Raw genomic sequence first — 14,702 nt, forward strand, 5'->3', positions numbered from 1 at the left:
CTTCGTTGGGCTTCTACTTTTTGTCCTTTTTATTTTGGGAAGTTGGTAGTTAAACTTGCTTCTAACGATCTAACAGCCCCATGTGGCCCAAATGCGAAGGTGTGTGTTCAGTGGGTAAGGTAAAATTTATAATGTGAATTCTGGTATTTAAAGACAAATTTTATGGCTTTTTAGTTGACAGTCGAGAGCCGGGAGCATAATTCAGGTTCCCACAGAAGTAGGCAATGATATTTTTATGGCACTTGATGGCTTTCCTTCCATTTAAAACATTTTCAAAATGTTCCTTTAAAAATAATACAAAAGCACTTAGCTAATTAAACATTTTTTTCTTTATCTTTTCAGGTAATTTTGTTTTCTTTTAATGGTCTCCTTACTGGTAACTGGTATAAATATATATATAATTAAAAAGAAAAGATTGGAAATCAAAGGAAGTAATAGAAGTATATACAACAATCCATATATCTCAATGTTATATATTAATTTTTCCAACTAATCAGAATTAATTCAAGCAAAAAATGAATTTTCTTTACTACGAGAGACTGTTTAAAGTGATGATTTGCTGCCCAAGTTTGTTTGGCTCAAGTTGGGGAAAAGTAAATAAGCCAAACTGTCATGGCTGGTTGACCGATGACCAAAAGCCATTTATTTGGAAGACATCTATATCGAGTTGGCTAGGACGAAGTGCTGGGATATTCGGGCCAAGGAGCGGTGGAAAGGAGGAGCTATCTGTCATGTGTTGCATGTACATCAAACCGGAAATTATTTATTAATTGCTCACACCACCGCAAAAGAATCGAAATCTGCGCACAATTAAATCGATATAAAGAGTTGCACCAGCAAACATCATGGCCGGCTGACCAAGCACACAAAATATTTCATGCGTTGTCGAACGAAATGAATGCATAAATAATTGATTTAATTTTCGTGTTGACTACAAATGAAGCGCTTAAACGAATGGATAAAGGGGTGTGGAATGCGGTTCATTGGCCAAAACGAAAGCATGGCCCTGCGAATTTCGCATTATTAACGCGAAACAAACAAATAAATGCATTCTAAAACCTAAAGTGGATGCAGTGTAAATAATAAACCATTTGATGCCCATTGAAAAATTTGGAGCAGCGTGGCTTACTCAACACATTATGTATTTAACATTTTCCAAGTCTGTTTATATTTAGAAATATAAATGAACTTATTTCTTGTTGAATAAAACTCCTTTATTGATTTATATGGATATATTTTTCTTTTTGTGTAATGAATTTGGAAAATAAACTGAACTGAAAGTGAATTGTACAGGGAAACAGTAAAGTGCTGATACCTTTTAATTTTGGATAATTGTTCAACTATTGTGTGGTTTTTGTGACTACGGAAATATTTGCTGTAATGTAAATATAAATTATGCATATATTTTGCCTTTCTTTGTGTCACTGTTGTCATTCATTTTAAACTGGCAAATTTATGGTTTTACCATAATCACGGTTTCAGTTATGTCCTCGCTCATTTAGTTTATATTTAAAAGTGTTGATAGTATGACTTTAAGGGAACAATGTAACCATATGTATAAAAAGAAGCCAAACCTAGATCAACAACCCTTTTTGAAGCCCTATCAAATTAAAAGACCATAATGTGGAAGTCCATAAACTAAAAGTCCACTTTTAATAAAAAAGCCATTTATGTTCAGGCGGCATCCTTCTTCTTGTTCGAATTGGTGCCATCATTGAAGGGTTGTATCTCGCCGGACGCCCAAATACAATAGACAATCGCCGTGATGACAAGAACCGCAAATGCGACCCAGAAGACTAATCTCCACTCCAAGAGGGTGGCATTCGGTGTCATTACACCAACTAAGTATGGTGATACCACGCCCGTAATCGCACCAATGCCATTGGTAACGGCCATCAGAGTTCCAGCATAATTGGGGCTCATGTCCAATGGCGTGAGCTTCATGCCAGCATAGTAGGTGCCCATCAGACCCATGGTGATTGTGAATAGAGCAACGACCAGGCCGCGATTGCATCCAGCATAGGATGCAGCTACCATGAAGACAGCCGGTCCAAAGGCGGCCACTCCTGTCATGATTTTGCGCGTGTTCGTGGTGCTCATGCAGTTGCGTTTGATCATTTGATCGGCCACACAGCCGCTGGCCAGCGACATGATCCACATGGTAACGTAGGGCAGTGAGGAGTAGAGACCATTTGACTTAATCGAAAACCGCAACACATCTGACATATACTTTGGCAGGTAGGAGACCATGATATAGAAACCCCAATCGTGTCCGATCTGAGCGCTGATCAATGCCCACATGGGTATGTTTGTTAATATGGCAAAAAAAGGTGTCTTTGGCTTGTTCTTATCCGGGGGCGGTACCTCCTGAGCCAAAAACGCGCGTTCCTCTGGCTTGATGAATGGATGAGTGAATGGACTGCTAAAGCACAATAGCGTGAATATGACAAACCAGACAAGGGCGATGATTGCAAAAACATAAAATACCCATGGCCAATCCATGGAGCTGAGCACATAGCCGGAGATAATGTTACCAGCAATGCTACCCATCTGACCACCGCCGAGTACGAGGGCTCCCAGCATTCCTCTCTCGTTTGCCGGTACCCAGCTGGCTAGTAGAACGCTGAGTGCGGGGAAAGTGGTTCCTTCACCAAGTCCCATAAGGACTCGGAGGACAATTAATGCATCGGCACCACCATAGACAATGCAGACGGGAGTGAGCAATGTAAAAATAGCCGTAAAAAAGATTCCAAGACTGAGAGTCCACTTTCCGCCAAATTTGTCAGCCAAAATTCCGCCGGGCAAATGAGTGACAATATAGCCAATGTAGAAAGAGGCCAGGATTAGACCCTGTTTCTCCTGCGACCAATCATAGTCGCCTCCATCGAAACTACTCGCGGGATCAGACTCGGAATCCGGTTCACAGATCGCTTCGGTGTGGAAAATAGTATAATTCCTCTTCACCACCAGCACTGTGATGGCCTGGGATAGACATATTCGCATGGTGTACGCATTAAAGATGGCAAAGAATCCCATGATGGCCAGAATCCAGCGTTGGGGTATTACAAAGAATTTTGAGATCTTTATGCCCCATTCTGGCTGCTCCTTTGTTGGATCCGCCATATAAATGCGTCTTTTTTGTTTTATTTACTAAAAATTTACGCACGGAATAGAATTGTTTGACTTGCATGAAATTTGGATTTAAAACAAAAAAAAAAAAAAAACTAATTCTTTCACAGTATTTCACATTTATCAAAAACTCAAGAAACTAAAATTTTCATTTTTGTAATGTATGTGGTGAGACCGTAAAACCTGTATTGACTGTTTTAGATCAGTGAGGGAAAAATCAAATGTTACGCTGATGTCTGGCTAATGTGATGTATGAAATAGAAATATTTAAAAATCATATTCTTTACAGCAGTTCTTCTATTATTTTGGCACCTCTTATCACATCAACCATATGTTATGTGTAGAATGTGTGTGGCCTCGGTATAACCCACTTCCTGTTTCCTTGCACCATCTGTGGGGTTTTTCTTCTTGTCTACCCGACTACTTGGCCATACAGAGCAGTCCCAAGATGTCCCTAACAATTACATTTCCTTCACAATTTATGTATGTTTTGCAACCTTTTCAATTTCTTTAGCTTCGTCCTCGTCGTCATCTATTGTTTTGAATGCGAGTGAGTCAGTCACATGTGTGCATGTGGCGATGGTTGGGAAGGACGGGAGTTGGCTGGGTTTTGACAACCGCAGGCGCAGGTCCTTGCGGTGGCCTAACCGAAGAAGGGCTTCCATTTTCATCATCATAAAGTCTGTTGAAAGGAAATCGATATGGGCAACTTAATCATGAAATGAAGTCGCCGTCAAGTTGTCTTTCATTTTCAATTCCATTCTCAGAACCTCGTACGCCCCACCCCGCCCACCAACTTTTGGCCCGCCCAAGTGCTTTGTGTTTACCTATAGAGTGCGAAGGGCCAAAAACTTTTCCCTAGGTTTAGTTCAGTTCAGTACGGATCGTCGTGGTTCATTTTGCCTCGCTTTGCTTCGGTTTGGTATGGTATGGTTTGGTTTCGGTTTTGCCTTGACTGGAATTGTTTTGTTTGTTTGTTTTCATGTCTAAGTTAGCTTACTTTTGTGAAAAAGTTTCTTCTACTATCCGCTGTGGCGCTTATGCTTTCAATCACCCACGGTTCTGCCCCCTGTTGCAAGCATTTTTTGTTCATTTCCGTTTCGACTTCCGTTGTTGCTTCGTCAGGTTTTATCCATTCTAGTCCAGAAATGCAGGTCAGGCTGCTGGTTCTCAGTGCATTGTGGTATTATATTAATTTTTCATTCCTACCTTGGTTTTGGGGTCAAACGTCGTTCAGTGCCCTTTGGTAACCAGTAATAATTGGCAGTCTTTTTGGTAAGGGAACAAGAAACAGGGTTGCTTTAAATTGTCAACTAATATTGATGGTGTTAGTTTAACGAGGTATTTTTTAAAATATTATTTCAATGAAATAAACAAGATATTATATGATATATGATAACTTGAAAAGATAAAAAATGTGTTTTTACTCGTTGGAATCTTATTTGCTTTGCATTTGAATGATTGGAGAGTTTCATTGCGGAATGCTGTTGATTTTACCAACAACTCACTTCGAAAAATCGAAGTCAGTACAGATTTTGTTTCCACTTAATCCTAAAAATCAGAAATTAAAATGGGATTGTTAAGTTAAAATGTCAATAGGATCGGTGGCGTTGTCAATCCTGAATTTTATACTGCATAACGTCAATGGTACAGTGACCCACTTTAAGCGTGTAAGCTCTAACGAAAAAGGAGAAAATCCTTCAATTATTCCGAGCGTGTTTCAGCCCCCTGGAGGCCCCAACCCAACCATCTCAGCCCACTTTTCCGCCCACCCTGAATGGCCAGTAACTGACGTTGAGCAAGGTCCGCGATAAAAAAATGCATGACAGCAAAGGTCCATGGCAGCAGAAATATTTTATGAGGTAGCATACATTTTTCATGTTATTTAAAGTTCATTATTAAATGCGTCAGTCACAAGAATTGCTTAAAATTATGGAAGTATAACAGAGATGAACATGTTTCTTTATTTGCCGACTAGAAAATAACAAATACTTTATTCTCAAATTTTCTAACAAAAATTTTAGTCATTACATTAATTTTCATGTAAGTGAATGATATTAATTTGTTACTGTCCGGACTAAAAACCAAACTCAAGAACAGTTTATTTTCGCATCTCTTACTGTGGATTTTAATCAACTTTAAAGGAATTTTGTATTAATATCCCACAGAAAATAAGTCAACTTTGTTGAAATTATATATGCATGTGCTTGCGTTTTTCATGTACAATGTTTGACATCACTGTTCATCATATTTTCGTGAATAAATGAAACTTTTTCTTTATGTTTATTATGTGTATATATCCATCCATTTGCTTCGCTCGACAGTATTTTAAACTTTATTCATGCCATTCCATGTCACTACTCTGCCAGTATCCTTTTGTTTGTTTCAAAAGCGAGATGGGGGCCAAAAAAAAAATGGCAAAAAGTTATTATTATTTTTTTTTATTTTGTTTCCATACTATTTTTGCTGCTGGGTGAATGTTTCCTTATGCAAGTTTGCTATTTTGCTCCCCCGCTCGCTAACATTTTAACAACCAGCATATTTTGCCAGTTCAATCGCAGGAGCCTTCTCGTCCTTGGCCTGCGGAAATTTTTCACTTTTGTGATTGAAAGGCATTTTGGTTGGCTTAGTTTTGGGTAGTTGGCATGGCTGCGAGGCTTGTAATGCGTATGCTCCTCAGCAATTCCGTTGCATGTCACATTGTTGCCCGATATGCTTGCAACATAGTTGAGCACGGCTTTTTGTTCCTTTTCACTCGGCTGATAAGTGTGGCAGCGTGCAACTATTAAATAGTTTCGCTGCTGCCACTTTCAAGTTTTTGGCCCATGACCCATTCTTGGGAAACTTCTTGTGCCACTTGGATGGCAACTTAAGGGTAGAACAATTTTTGACTAAAGCTTAAATCGAAGTCGATTTTTTATTTGTTTTATTTTGATGTTATTGGGCAACATGAATTAGCTTACAATAGAACTATGTCTACTGTCGAAACTATTCATGAATTGCCAATGTCATTTCAGCACTGACATATGTAACTCCTTGAAGCAATAAATTAAGTACATTAAGGTATTCCTAAACACAGGCGAGTTGTTTCAGATATAACTGCTTATATAGGAGCAACGTTTACCTACTAGTTTGGAAATTCAACAAGCTCTCGGAATATTATTCAATCATCTCTGAGCATTCATGTAGTTGGACCGAAAATGGTTTCATAGTAAATTGGTTCAATTGCTTAATTATAATTTACTAACACAATGAAATATATCGGTTGCGCTTCCCCACCTGTCCGACATCTAATCATTTCTCTGGTCTGGAATTTTACTGAAACCACCGAACATCCATAATTATTTTCATATTTGAGTTTGTTTGCCTACTTCTCAAGAGATTTGGTTGCACTCAATGGATTTAGTTGGTAGCCCAAGTGGTTACCGTGATTGTGTGTTTTCCTACTGCGGTTTTGAAGCTCATTAAAATTGTGGTTTATGATTTTACGGAGTATTTGTACTTACAGCCAGTTCAAAGAGCTCTTTGGCTTTCAACGGCTGGTTAGCTGCCTATTTGTATAGCCAAAGTATGGATAATCGATAAATATCTTATTAATTTAAAATATATGTTCCTTACGCTCCGATTTCTTGCATTGCCTGACCATTTATAGCCCAATCGATAATTTAATTAAGCGAACTACAAAAATGCGACAGTATCCTCCGGAAAATGTGAACTGGTGAAGCAATTAGTGAACAAGGGCTTTCAGGTGGGATGGGTGTATTCCCGGTGGTATCCCAGTGGCATCCAGTGGCATCCCAGTGGTCATATCCGCTGAAGTCCGGTAGGACCTTTTATTCGGAGCTTCGTCCATCCAAATTACTGACACATCAGTTGGTATTGTCTTTCGCCTTTGTCTACGGAAATAGCGCAGCGGCAAAATCAAACTAATCAGTTGAATGATTGGCGTCGACAGCCGATGAACAATGGCCACGTCCGACATCCTTTCGATGTCCTGCGAATGAATGTTGTCGCTCCATTCAGGAAACTTTTCCGATACTTTTTCCCTCTTTTTTTTTTTGTTTGTGCATATAACGAGATTTTCCATTCTCTGTCATCCACGTCGTATGAATATTGTTCGATCGAGGGCATGCCATAGCTCAAATTACTTTACAGCTTGCTTCATTTAGTTTATAACGCAAGGGGTTCTTTTTTCCGCTTCTCCTTGTCTCGTGGCACTGGCAGTTTTTAATGTGCCTTAATTTGAACCTGCCTGGACATTAATTATATAGCTATCTCGACCAGCTTTGGCCTCCTTCGGCCAAAGTGGATTAGCTTTGTGCTGTTAGTGGCGGCGGAGTGCTACTTCAAGTTAATTTGTTATGCAAAAATTACCCCAGTGCTTTGGCCTATTAATGTTGGCATTTGTGGCTACACTTTTCAGAGGGAAAATCGCCTTGAGTGAATGCGGGTCAAGATTTCAGTTTATGGACCCGTATAGTTTCTGTTGTGGCAAAAATATTAAATTCTATATATACTTACCTTATTTTGAAAGCATACAAAGTGGGCATATTTATATTATTTGTTAAGTGCCATCCGCAGTATGCATTATTGGGTGTTTTGCCCAACGCCATAATCTACTTTTCTTAGACGAAGTAATTTTCCCTTCATACGTGCTAAGTTACGCAGTGCTTAGCTTACTGGAAAAATCTTCCTTTCCGGTCCAATTTCCATCTCTTTTCACTTACCTAATGAGAAGCTTTCAGGGCTAAAGAAGGGCACACACACAAAAAAAAAAACATTCTTTGAAAGACTAGCAAACCGGAGCATCCACAACTCAGTTGCTGTAACCGCAGCTAACACACAAAACCCACACACAAACACACACACTTGGGGGCTAATGCCATTTTGACGTTGCCTTCGGTTTTTACGCGCCCTTGTTTTCGAACGCCCAAATGTAGACTACACTTTAGTTGTTTCACCGCAGAACAGGGCACGCCCATAATCCATAAGTTAAGCTCAATGGTTTGTTTGTGTGTTTGCCAGTGTGTGTGTGTGTTTGTGTGTGTGTGTGGCGGTCGCCGTCTGTCGGTTGGCCAGATCTCTCCGCCCCCTTCAAGCGCTGCCCCCTTTGCGGTTTGGTTCGGGCCAAAACATATACAAAATCCCTCCCTCCAAAAACAAAAATTGCCAACAAACCCAAACCTCCAGGACAACAACTAAAGGGTCAAAGTTACTTTAAACGTTGCCACCAACAGCAGCTAACGAAGCGGCTTAAAAGGCCTCGTCTGGCAACAAAAAAAAAATATATACAAAAAAAAAAAAGGAAGGACGAATGTGTGGGGCGTGTGCTTTGTTAGCAATTTATGATTATTTTTACTCGCTTTCTTCTTTCTTCTTTTGGCCGCTATCTACTGACCCGCATTTTTGGTCGCACGGCCGAAAAGGCGGACAAAATTAAATGTGTGCAAGGGTCAGTTCAAATATTTTCATCACTCGAGGAATTCTGGTGTATAACAATGATGATTATGTGCTAATCCAATGGCCATCAGCAGCCATCACAAGTATGCCTTTGAGCAGTGAAAAATAGCCATGATAGAAGCCTTTTTGTCGTCTTAGCCTTTTTGCTGAACAATTGTCATGTATTAGGAGAGAACTCCTTCGTTTAAGAGAATTCGATTGGAGTAAATGACATTTAAAACAAACAATTTAAACAATAAACCATATTGTTATTTATAGCATTCGAAATTTAATGCAAATGACAGAGAATTAGCAATGACTTTAGCAGTTGATGACAAATAGTTTTGTTATTGAAAAGCAAAGGAGACGATCAGGAAAAAATACATTAAATATTCATTACAGACGCGTGTGTGTGTGTTTGTGTGTGTCTGTGTGCCTGGCACTATTCTGCATTTTCCCGCTGGCTAGTTGGCAAAATCAAATTAAATGTTCAAATTGCTGGCAACAAGGATATCGCATTGAATGCAACTGACTTGTGGAAATCCCTTTCGTATCTTCTGTTGATATCGCAAATCCAAAATTCGTATGGTAATTGGAATTCTAGTAAACATTTACATCCTTGCAAGTTCTACTGGCTCATATCTTGCCGTAATTTACACATTTTATTCATCCTTGCTATTTATTTTTGTTTGTTTCGAGATAAACTGTAATAAATTCAATTCAAAATTTAGGACAATGTCGTCTGCCAGTCTTCCTTGGACTTCTATGTTGCAATGAAACATAGGTATGTGCAATTGATTTTGGTATTTACATCTGAAATATTGGAAATAGTTTGTTAGTTGTGCATTAAATTAAATAATTCGCTTTAATAATTTTAAAACCCTTTTGAAGTTGACATGCTGACATATTTGTCCTTTGGCGTATACCCTCCATATTCTTTTTGCAATCTCTATCTTTTCCAGTCCGTCCGACTGGCTGCTTTTCAGCGAAGCGTTCCGGAGATAAAAAGTATTTTTTATACACATACATATTTTAAAAATCTCGGTCAATAAGCATTCGGCATTGTCAGCATTTCTTAGCCTATCTGCAATCTGGCCCATTGTATGCAAAAATACAACAAAGTCAACAGGACTCGCACAAGTCAGCCACGTTTTTTAAAAAATTTGAAGAGTATGTGGGTACAGAAATGTCAAACGCACTCGAGACTATATACATATAGTATAATATAAAGTTTGAGAAACTCTTTTGACTTCATAAATTTGCATGAATTAAGAGATCTTAAAGTCAAATTAAATGTCGTAATTCGAAAGTATCTACATCGAATTTTGGCTTAAGAGCTTACTCACACAAAGTCAATTAAGGAACTTTTAGAATATGAAATAAGCAACTATTGTTGAAGTAGGTGAACATTATTATTAAAGGGACATTTCCAAAGTGCAGTTAAAACGTTTTAATGGGGGTAACATATTGTTTTGACCCAGTTCAGAAGCTCAGAAAGTCGTGACCCATCGCACACTTCCGAAATTCGTTGTTCATCTGATGGATTTTTGTTGCTGGCATTTCTTTAATTTTTTTTATTTTTTTTTTGGAAAGTTGACTGGCTTTGGTTTTTAAGTTTGCACACAAAGTTGGCCTGTGTATTGGGTAGCAAGTGAAATTACTTGAAATGCATTACATGGAAAACTTTTTCACCCCTCCTGTTGTTCTTCTTACTGCCGATTTGGCTGTAGCCTTTAAGGCGCTTTTCCTACGACTTGGCCAAACTAATGGCCCTCTCTGTTGTCCTGGCCGGCCTTAGTTGGCTGCCAAGTTATTGCCCACATTCCCGTCGCCCCAGCCGGAGTTGGGTCCCACTCGGTTCAGTCTGGGGGATTATTGGCCAGTTTATGCAACTGCCGGCACTACTGGAACGAACTGACAGCTCGGCTTGGGGCGCTATCTATCGATATGCATGCCCATGGCCCCAACTATCCTGTGGTCAAATTTGTCTTGAGACTGCGGACCAAGTTTTACATGCCCTTCGAATTTAATATGGTAATTATTTTTTTTCTTTGCCCAACCAGGGTGGGGTCAAATCCGGTTTGCAATCGATCGATTTAAGCAAAATGTATAATTGGCTGATATTAAATAAGGAAAATCATGTAAAATTAAAATTAGATACTTCACATAACATCTAATATCGCAGTTGTCTTCCATTTAGTTTTTTCCAATCTCATTTAATGGTTACAACGTGTGCTTAAAGTGCTTTAGATATTCGGTTAGATGCAGATGCATTCTAATGTGCCTCATTGTCCTTGGCATTTGTTTTTATACAAAGGATAAGAGTCCGGGCGGATGCGAGTGTGCGTAGGTGGAAAGCTTTGCCTCTGTAATTGCTGTTATTACAGGTGTTTGCTTGTTTGTAGTTGCAGGTCTGCCATGTTGCTGCAGTTTGTTGCCTTCAAGCTAAAGACTTAAGGCGCTTTACTTGGCCAACACAGTACTGCCTGCTTTTACTCTATAGCCAAAATTTCTTGCAAAGAATATTCATCTGGAAATATTTTATATTCTAATCGCAGAGACAAGAAATACTCAGCTTGCGTTGACCTCTACTTTTAAATTTAAAGCTTAATCCTTTTTTTTTGACAATAAAGCTAAATTTTCTATGTTTTTATTTTCTTTGAGTAAGTGAACAGTTGACCAACTACAGGAGTTCAGCTAAAATCATGTTATTCCCGGGACCGTATTATGCACGTTTCACGTCATTAACCACTTTTTTTGTTAGACAAGTTCCAACTTCTTTAAAGTTTCTGCATTAGAATTTTTTTTTTATTTCGCTGCAATTTTCTAACCTAATGGGATGCACGTCATGGCCTTAGTTGACATTTCTGTTCGTTGCAAAACCACGAAAAAAAATCTCCAAAGAAAGTTTTCCTGCAACTTGGGTGTTTTGGAGAGCGGACCGCAGCTATGTCGGCCTTGGTGCTTTGCAACAAGAAAATAAAGCGTAAAAGCCGCACGAAAGGTTGTCAAATAAAATCCTGCAAAGTGCAATAAATCACGTAGCACTGAAATCATTTTATCAGCGCAAAGCCCTTCAAAAGTAAGACGAACATATATATATATTCATTTATTAGAGTGAAAACAAAAGAAAACCTTGCCCTAATCCACGCTGTATAAGTTTTGTCTATTTAAACTGAGTTAAAGTAATAATTTTCTCAGTTTTCCTTTTAAGAAATATTATTTAATAAAAGCCTTTGTAAAGTGCTTTTAAAATCGTGATTATTATATTATTTACCTAATAATGAGTTTGTCATCGTTCGGAAATTCTCATTTTCCCAGTCTTGGCAAATGTTTATTTTTCATTTGTATTCAACTTCGGGCTATTTAATTTTAAATTGATGCTGTACCCGCTAACGGGTACATAAAAATGTAAAATATTGGCAGAATAAATAAAAAAACAATTACAAATACATTTGATTACATTTTGATTCGAATGAGTAAGAGTAAATCACTTATTGAAACTTAAAGCATTGATATTTATTGGCTTTGAGTGTAGATAATGAACTTAAATACAGAATTGCATAAACATATGTGCTTACGTGATTTTTTTCTTGCCCATGGAAATTATATTACTCATCATTGAACAGATAAAAGATTTAACTTTGCCGATTTCCGCTTGTCCAATGACCTCAACATCATTTATCAATATCGGGAAATCCCAAACACAGGCTAATTTCATTGTGGCAGTCTTTTCCAACATTATTCCCCAATTTCGCCCACACAATATAAGCCTTCTTAAGCCTATCAATCAAAAACTAGCAGATTAAGCCAAAAACGCTGACCGAATCCTCAAGATATTTAACTCGAGAACCATTGAAGTGGTTTTTTCTTTTGCTGGTTGGCTGCTTGGTTGGTTGGTTGGTAACCACAATGCCACCAAATTGAATCATCATTTTCCACCGCATCGCCGAGTTGTGTGGGTCGAGCAGTTTAAAAATGAATAACTTCGAGTGGGATTGGCTGAGATTTCTCTGCTGGGGTTTTTAGCCCGAACTGTCATCGTGTTTTCGCAGTCATCTCTCTGTAGTCTCTTATCTCCATCTCCAGTGGAGCGCATTAAAGGCTCGTTTGTCCTGGCCATGGCGACATGGATCGATGGGGACAAGGGAGAATTTGGGTTAATGGAATATAAGTGAGACAAACGAAAAACGCTTTTCCCACTCGCCTTTTCGTCAATGCGATTTAAGTTGCTGGCTTCAACTGCAACCAGTTTTTCCGTAATATCGCTATATTTGGATTGGCTTTTAGTGGCAAACTTGCCAAATGTATCTGAGAAAATCAAAGTCGCTGGTCGAAAAAAAAAGAAACATTGAAAAGAAAAGTTTTTTCTTTCTTGGAAAAGTCGGGCACAGCCAGTCACCAGTCGCGTTTGTTGTTTACTTCATGTTTGTGCTGGCCTTTTCTTTGGTCAAGCGCATTTAGCCATATTCAATTTTCCGCAAACACCACCCCCTCACCCATAAAAGCGAATAGCGAAAGTAGTTTCCAGCGGGTTTTTCTTCTTCCTCGATTGTTTTCTTTTTGTTGTATTTCTATTTATTTGTGCCAGTTGTGCAGCAGCTGAGAAGAGAAGCTCAGCTGAGGGGATCGATGGGAAATGAAAAGAGCTGGCCGGAAAAACCGGAAAGCAACAGGCAAAATGTAAGTCAAGGTGTCACTGTTTGGGATAAATTCAAAACTCGACATTGATGTCAGCTTGATGAAATAAAATATTAAATCTAAATCAGCATGATTAAGTGATTTTAAAATACTACAATCAAAAGTGAATGTAAATCCTAATTTAAAGATCACGTTACATTGCTTTCACTAATGAATGGCCAATGTTTAGTGCGTTTTCGTGACCATTAAAATCTCACTTTCTGTAATTTCGCGGAATCTATTGATGCCACCTTTCGTTTATTTTTTCAAGCAATTCTTTTCCCCTCGGGTTTTTAGCTTTGTTTAATCAGTTGCTGAGAGGGTTTTCCGCATTGTTGAACCACAGGGAACGACGCTGGGTAAACCTTTGTACCGTTTTGTGGGTCAACTAGTAAAATGACCCCTTTGGCCAAGGGCTCCCTTACATTTAGCCCCACTGCTGCTGCAGGTTGTTCCCTTTTATTCTGGTTCTTGATTCATCATGACGTTAGCACAAAAAGGAGCGTACAAAAAATCGTTGTTTAATGTTTGCTTGAACATTCAGTTTAATTACCCAGCACTCAGCCCCCTGCCCCTATAATACTCGCTTTTAGATCCTTTGGCATTTATTTCGTGATGAGGATTTTTTCCTGATACTTTCTGGTTCGGTGTAATTTTTCCGACAGTCGTTTTGAAGTTGAACCCGCATCCTGCCGGCTTGTTTTTATGTTTCTTTTAAGCTTACTTTTTTTTATTTTTTAAACCAAATTTTAATTAATTTAATGCCGAATGGGCATGGACCAAACTAACGTCGCTCCTTTGGCTTTAATCAAGTACGGTAATTTATTCAAAATGAATTAAGAACTAGCCAATGCTTGGAGAGATGCATTTTAGAATTAACAAAGTGAATGCATTTTATTTGTCGCCCCTTTGTAAAGTTTTCAAAAGGTATGTAACTATTTTTTGAAACATAGAACGTATAGTTTATGATATCGTAACAAAACATAGCGAGAACATTCTGCTTTTTTGTGACCACAGCCATCCAAGGGCTACACACTCTAGTTGGCAACACACTCCATTAGGTAAGCAGGCGGCCTTGATGGCCTGGGCTCTTAGCCCTAACTGGCAGACGAAAATTCTCTGTTAAGTAATGCAGTTATGCGTGCAACTGTGTGCGTTGTAAGTGCATTAAAAACGTTGTGGAAGCTTCAACTGGCCTGGCCAGGAGGAAAAGGACGCAAAGCGACGCCTTGCATGCCATTTCCCTGTCGTCCTTGCTTGCCTTTCCATTTTTCCAGTCCATCTGCCAAAATAAATATGTTTGCGGCAGTCGTAGAGCAATCCAGCAACGCCCACACACAAGTGCCACTTGCCATCATCAGTTAGGCAGTTGGCTGTGGCATGTGCTGAAACGACTTTTAGTCATCGAAAGGGGCAACTGCAATAGTAAATGCATTACGGAAAACTGCAGCAAA

At 38.9% G+C, this 14,702-nt stretch overlaps 2 protein-coding genes across 6 annotated transcripts in view; one reads left to right on the plus strand and one right to left on the minus strand.

Annotated features, from left to right (window-relative positions):
• The window catches only part of LOC6726634 (disintegrin and metalloproteinase domain-containing protein 10), a 96,642-nt gene that overhangs the window by 52,015 nt on the left and 29,925 nt on the right, over positions 1 to 14,702 (plus strand). The window lies entirely within an intron of this gene.
• On the minus strand, positions 1,625 to 3,374 carry LOC6732232 (sialin). The gene has a single exon (XM_016178305.1). It carries the CDS (start codon positions 3,121 to 3,123, stop codon positions 1,675 to 1,677), a length of 1,449 nt encoding a protein of 482 aa, XP_016024910.1. The 5' UTR covers positions 3,124 to 3,374; the 3' UTR covers positions 1,625 to 1,674.

Source organism: Drosophila simulans, chromosome 2L (assembly GCF_016746395.2).
Source record: "Drosophila simulans strain w501 chromosome 2L, Prin_Dsim_3.1, whole genome shotgun sequence".
Classification (NCBI taxonomy): domain Eukaryota; kingdom Metazoa; phylum Arthropoda; class Insecta; order Diptera; family Drosophilidae; genus Drosophila; species Drosophila simulans.

What these genes read in the sequence shown, in the direction of transcription:
- LOC6732232 (XM_016178305.1), bottom strand. Translation starts at nt 3,123, where the DNA reads ATGGCGGATCCAACAAAGGAGCAGCCAGAATGGGGCATAAAGATCTCA.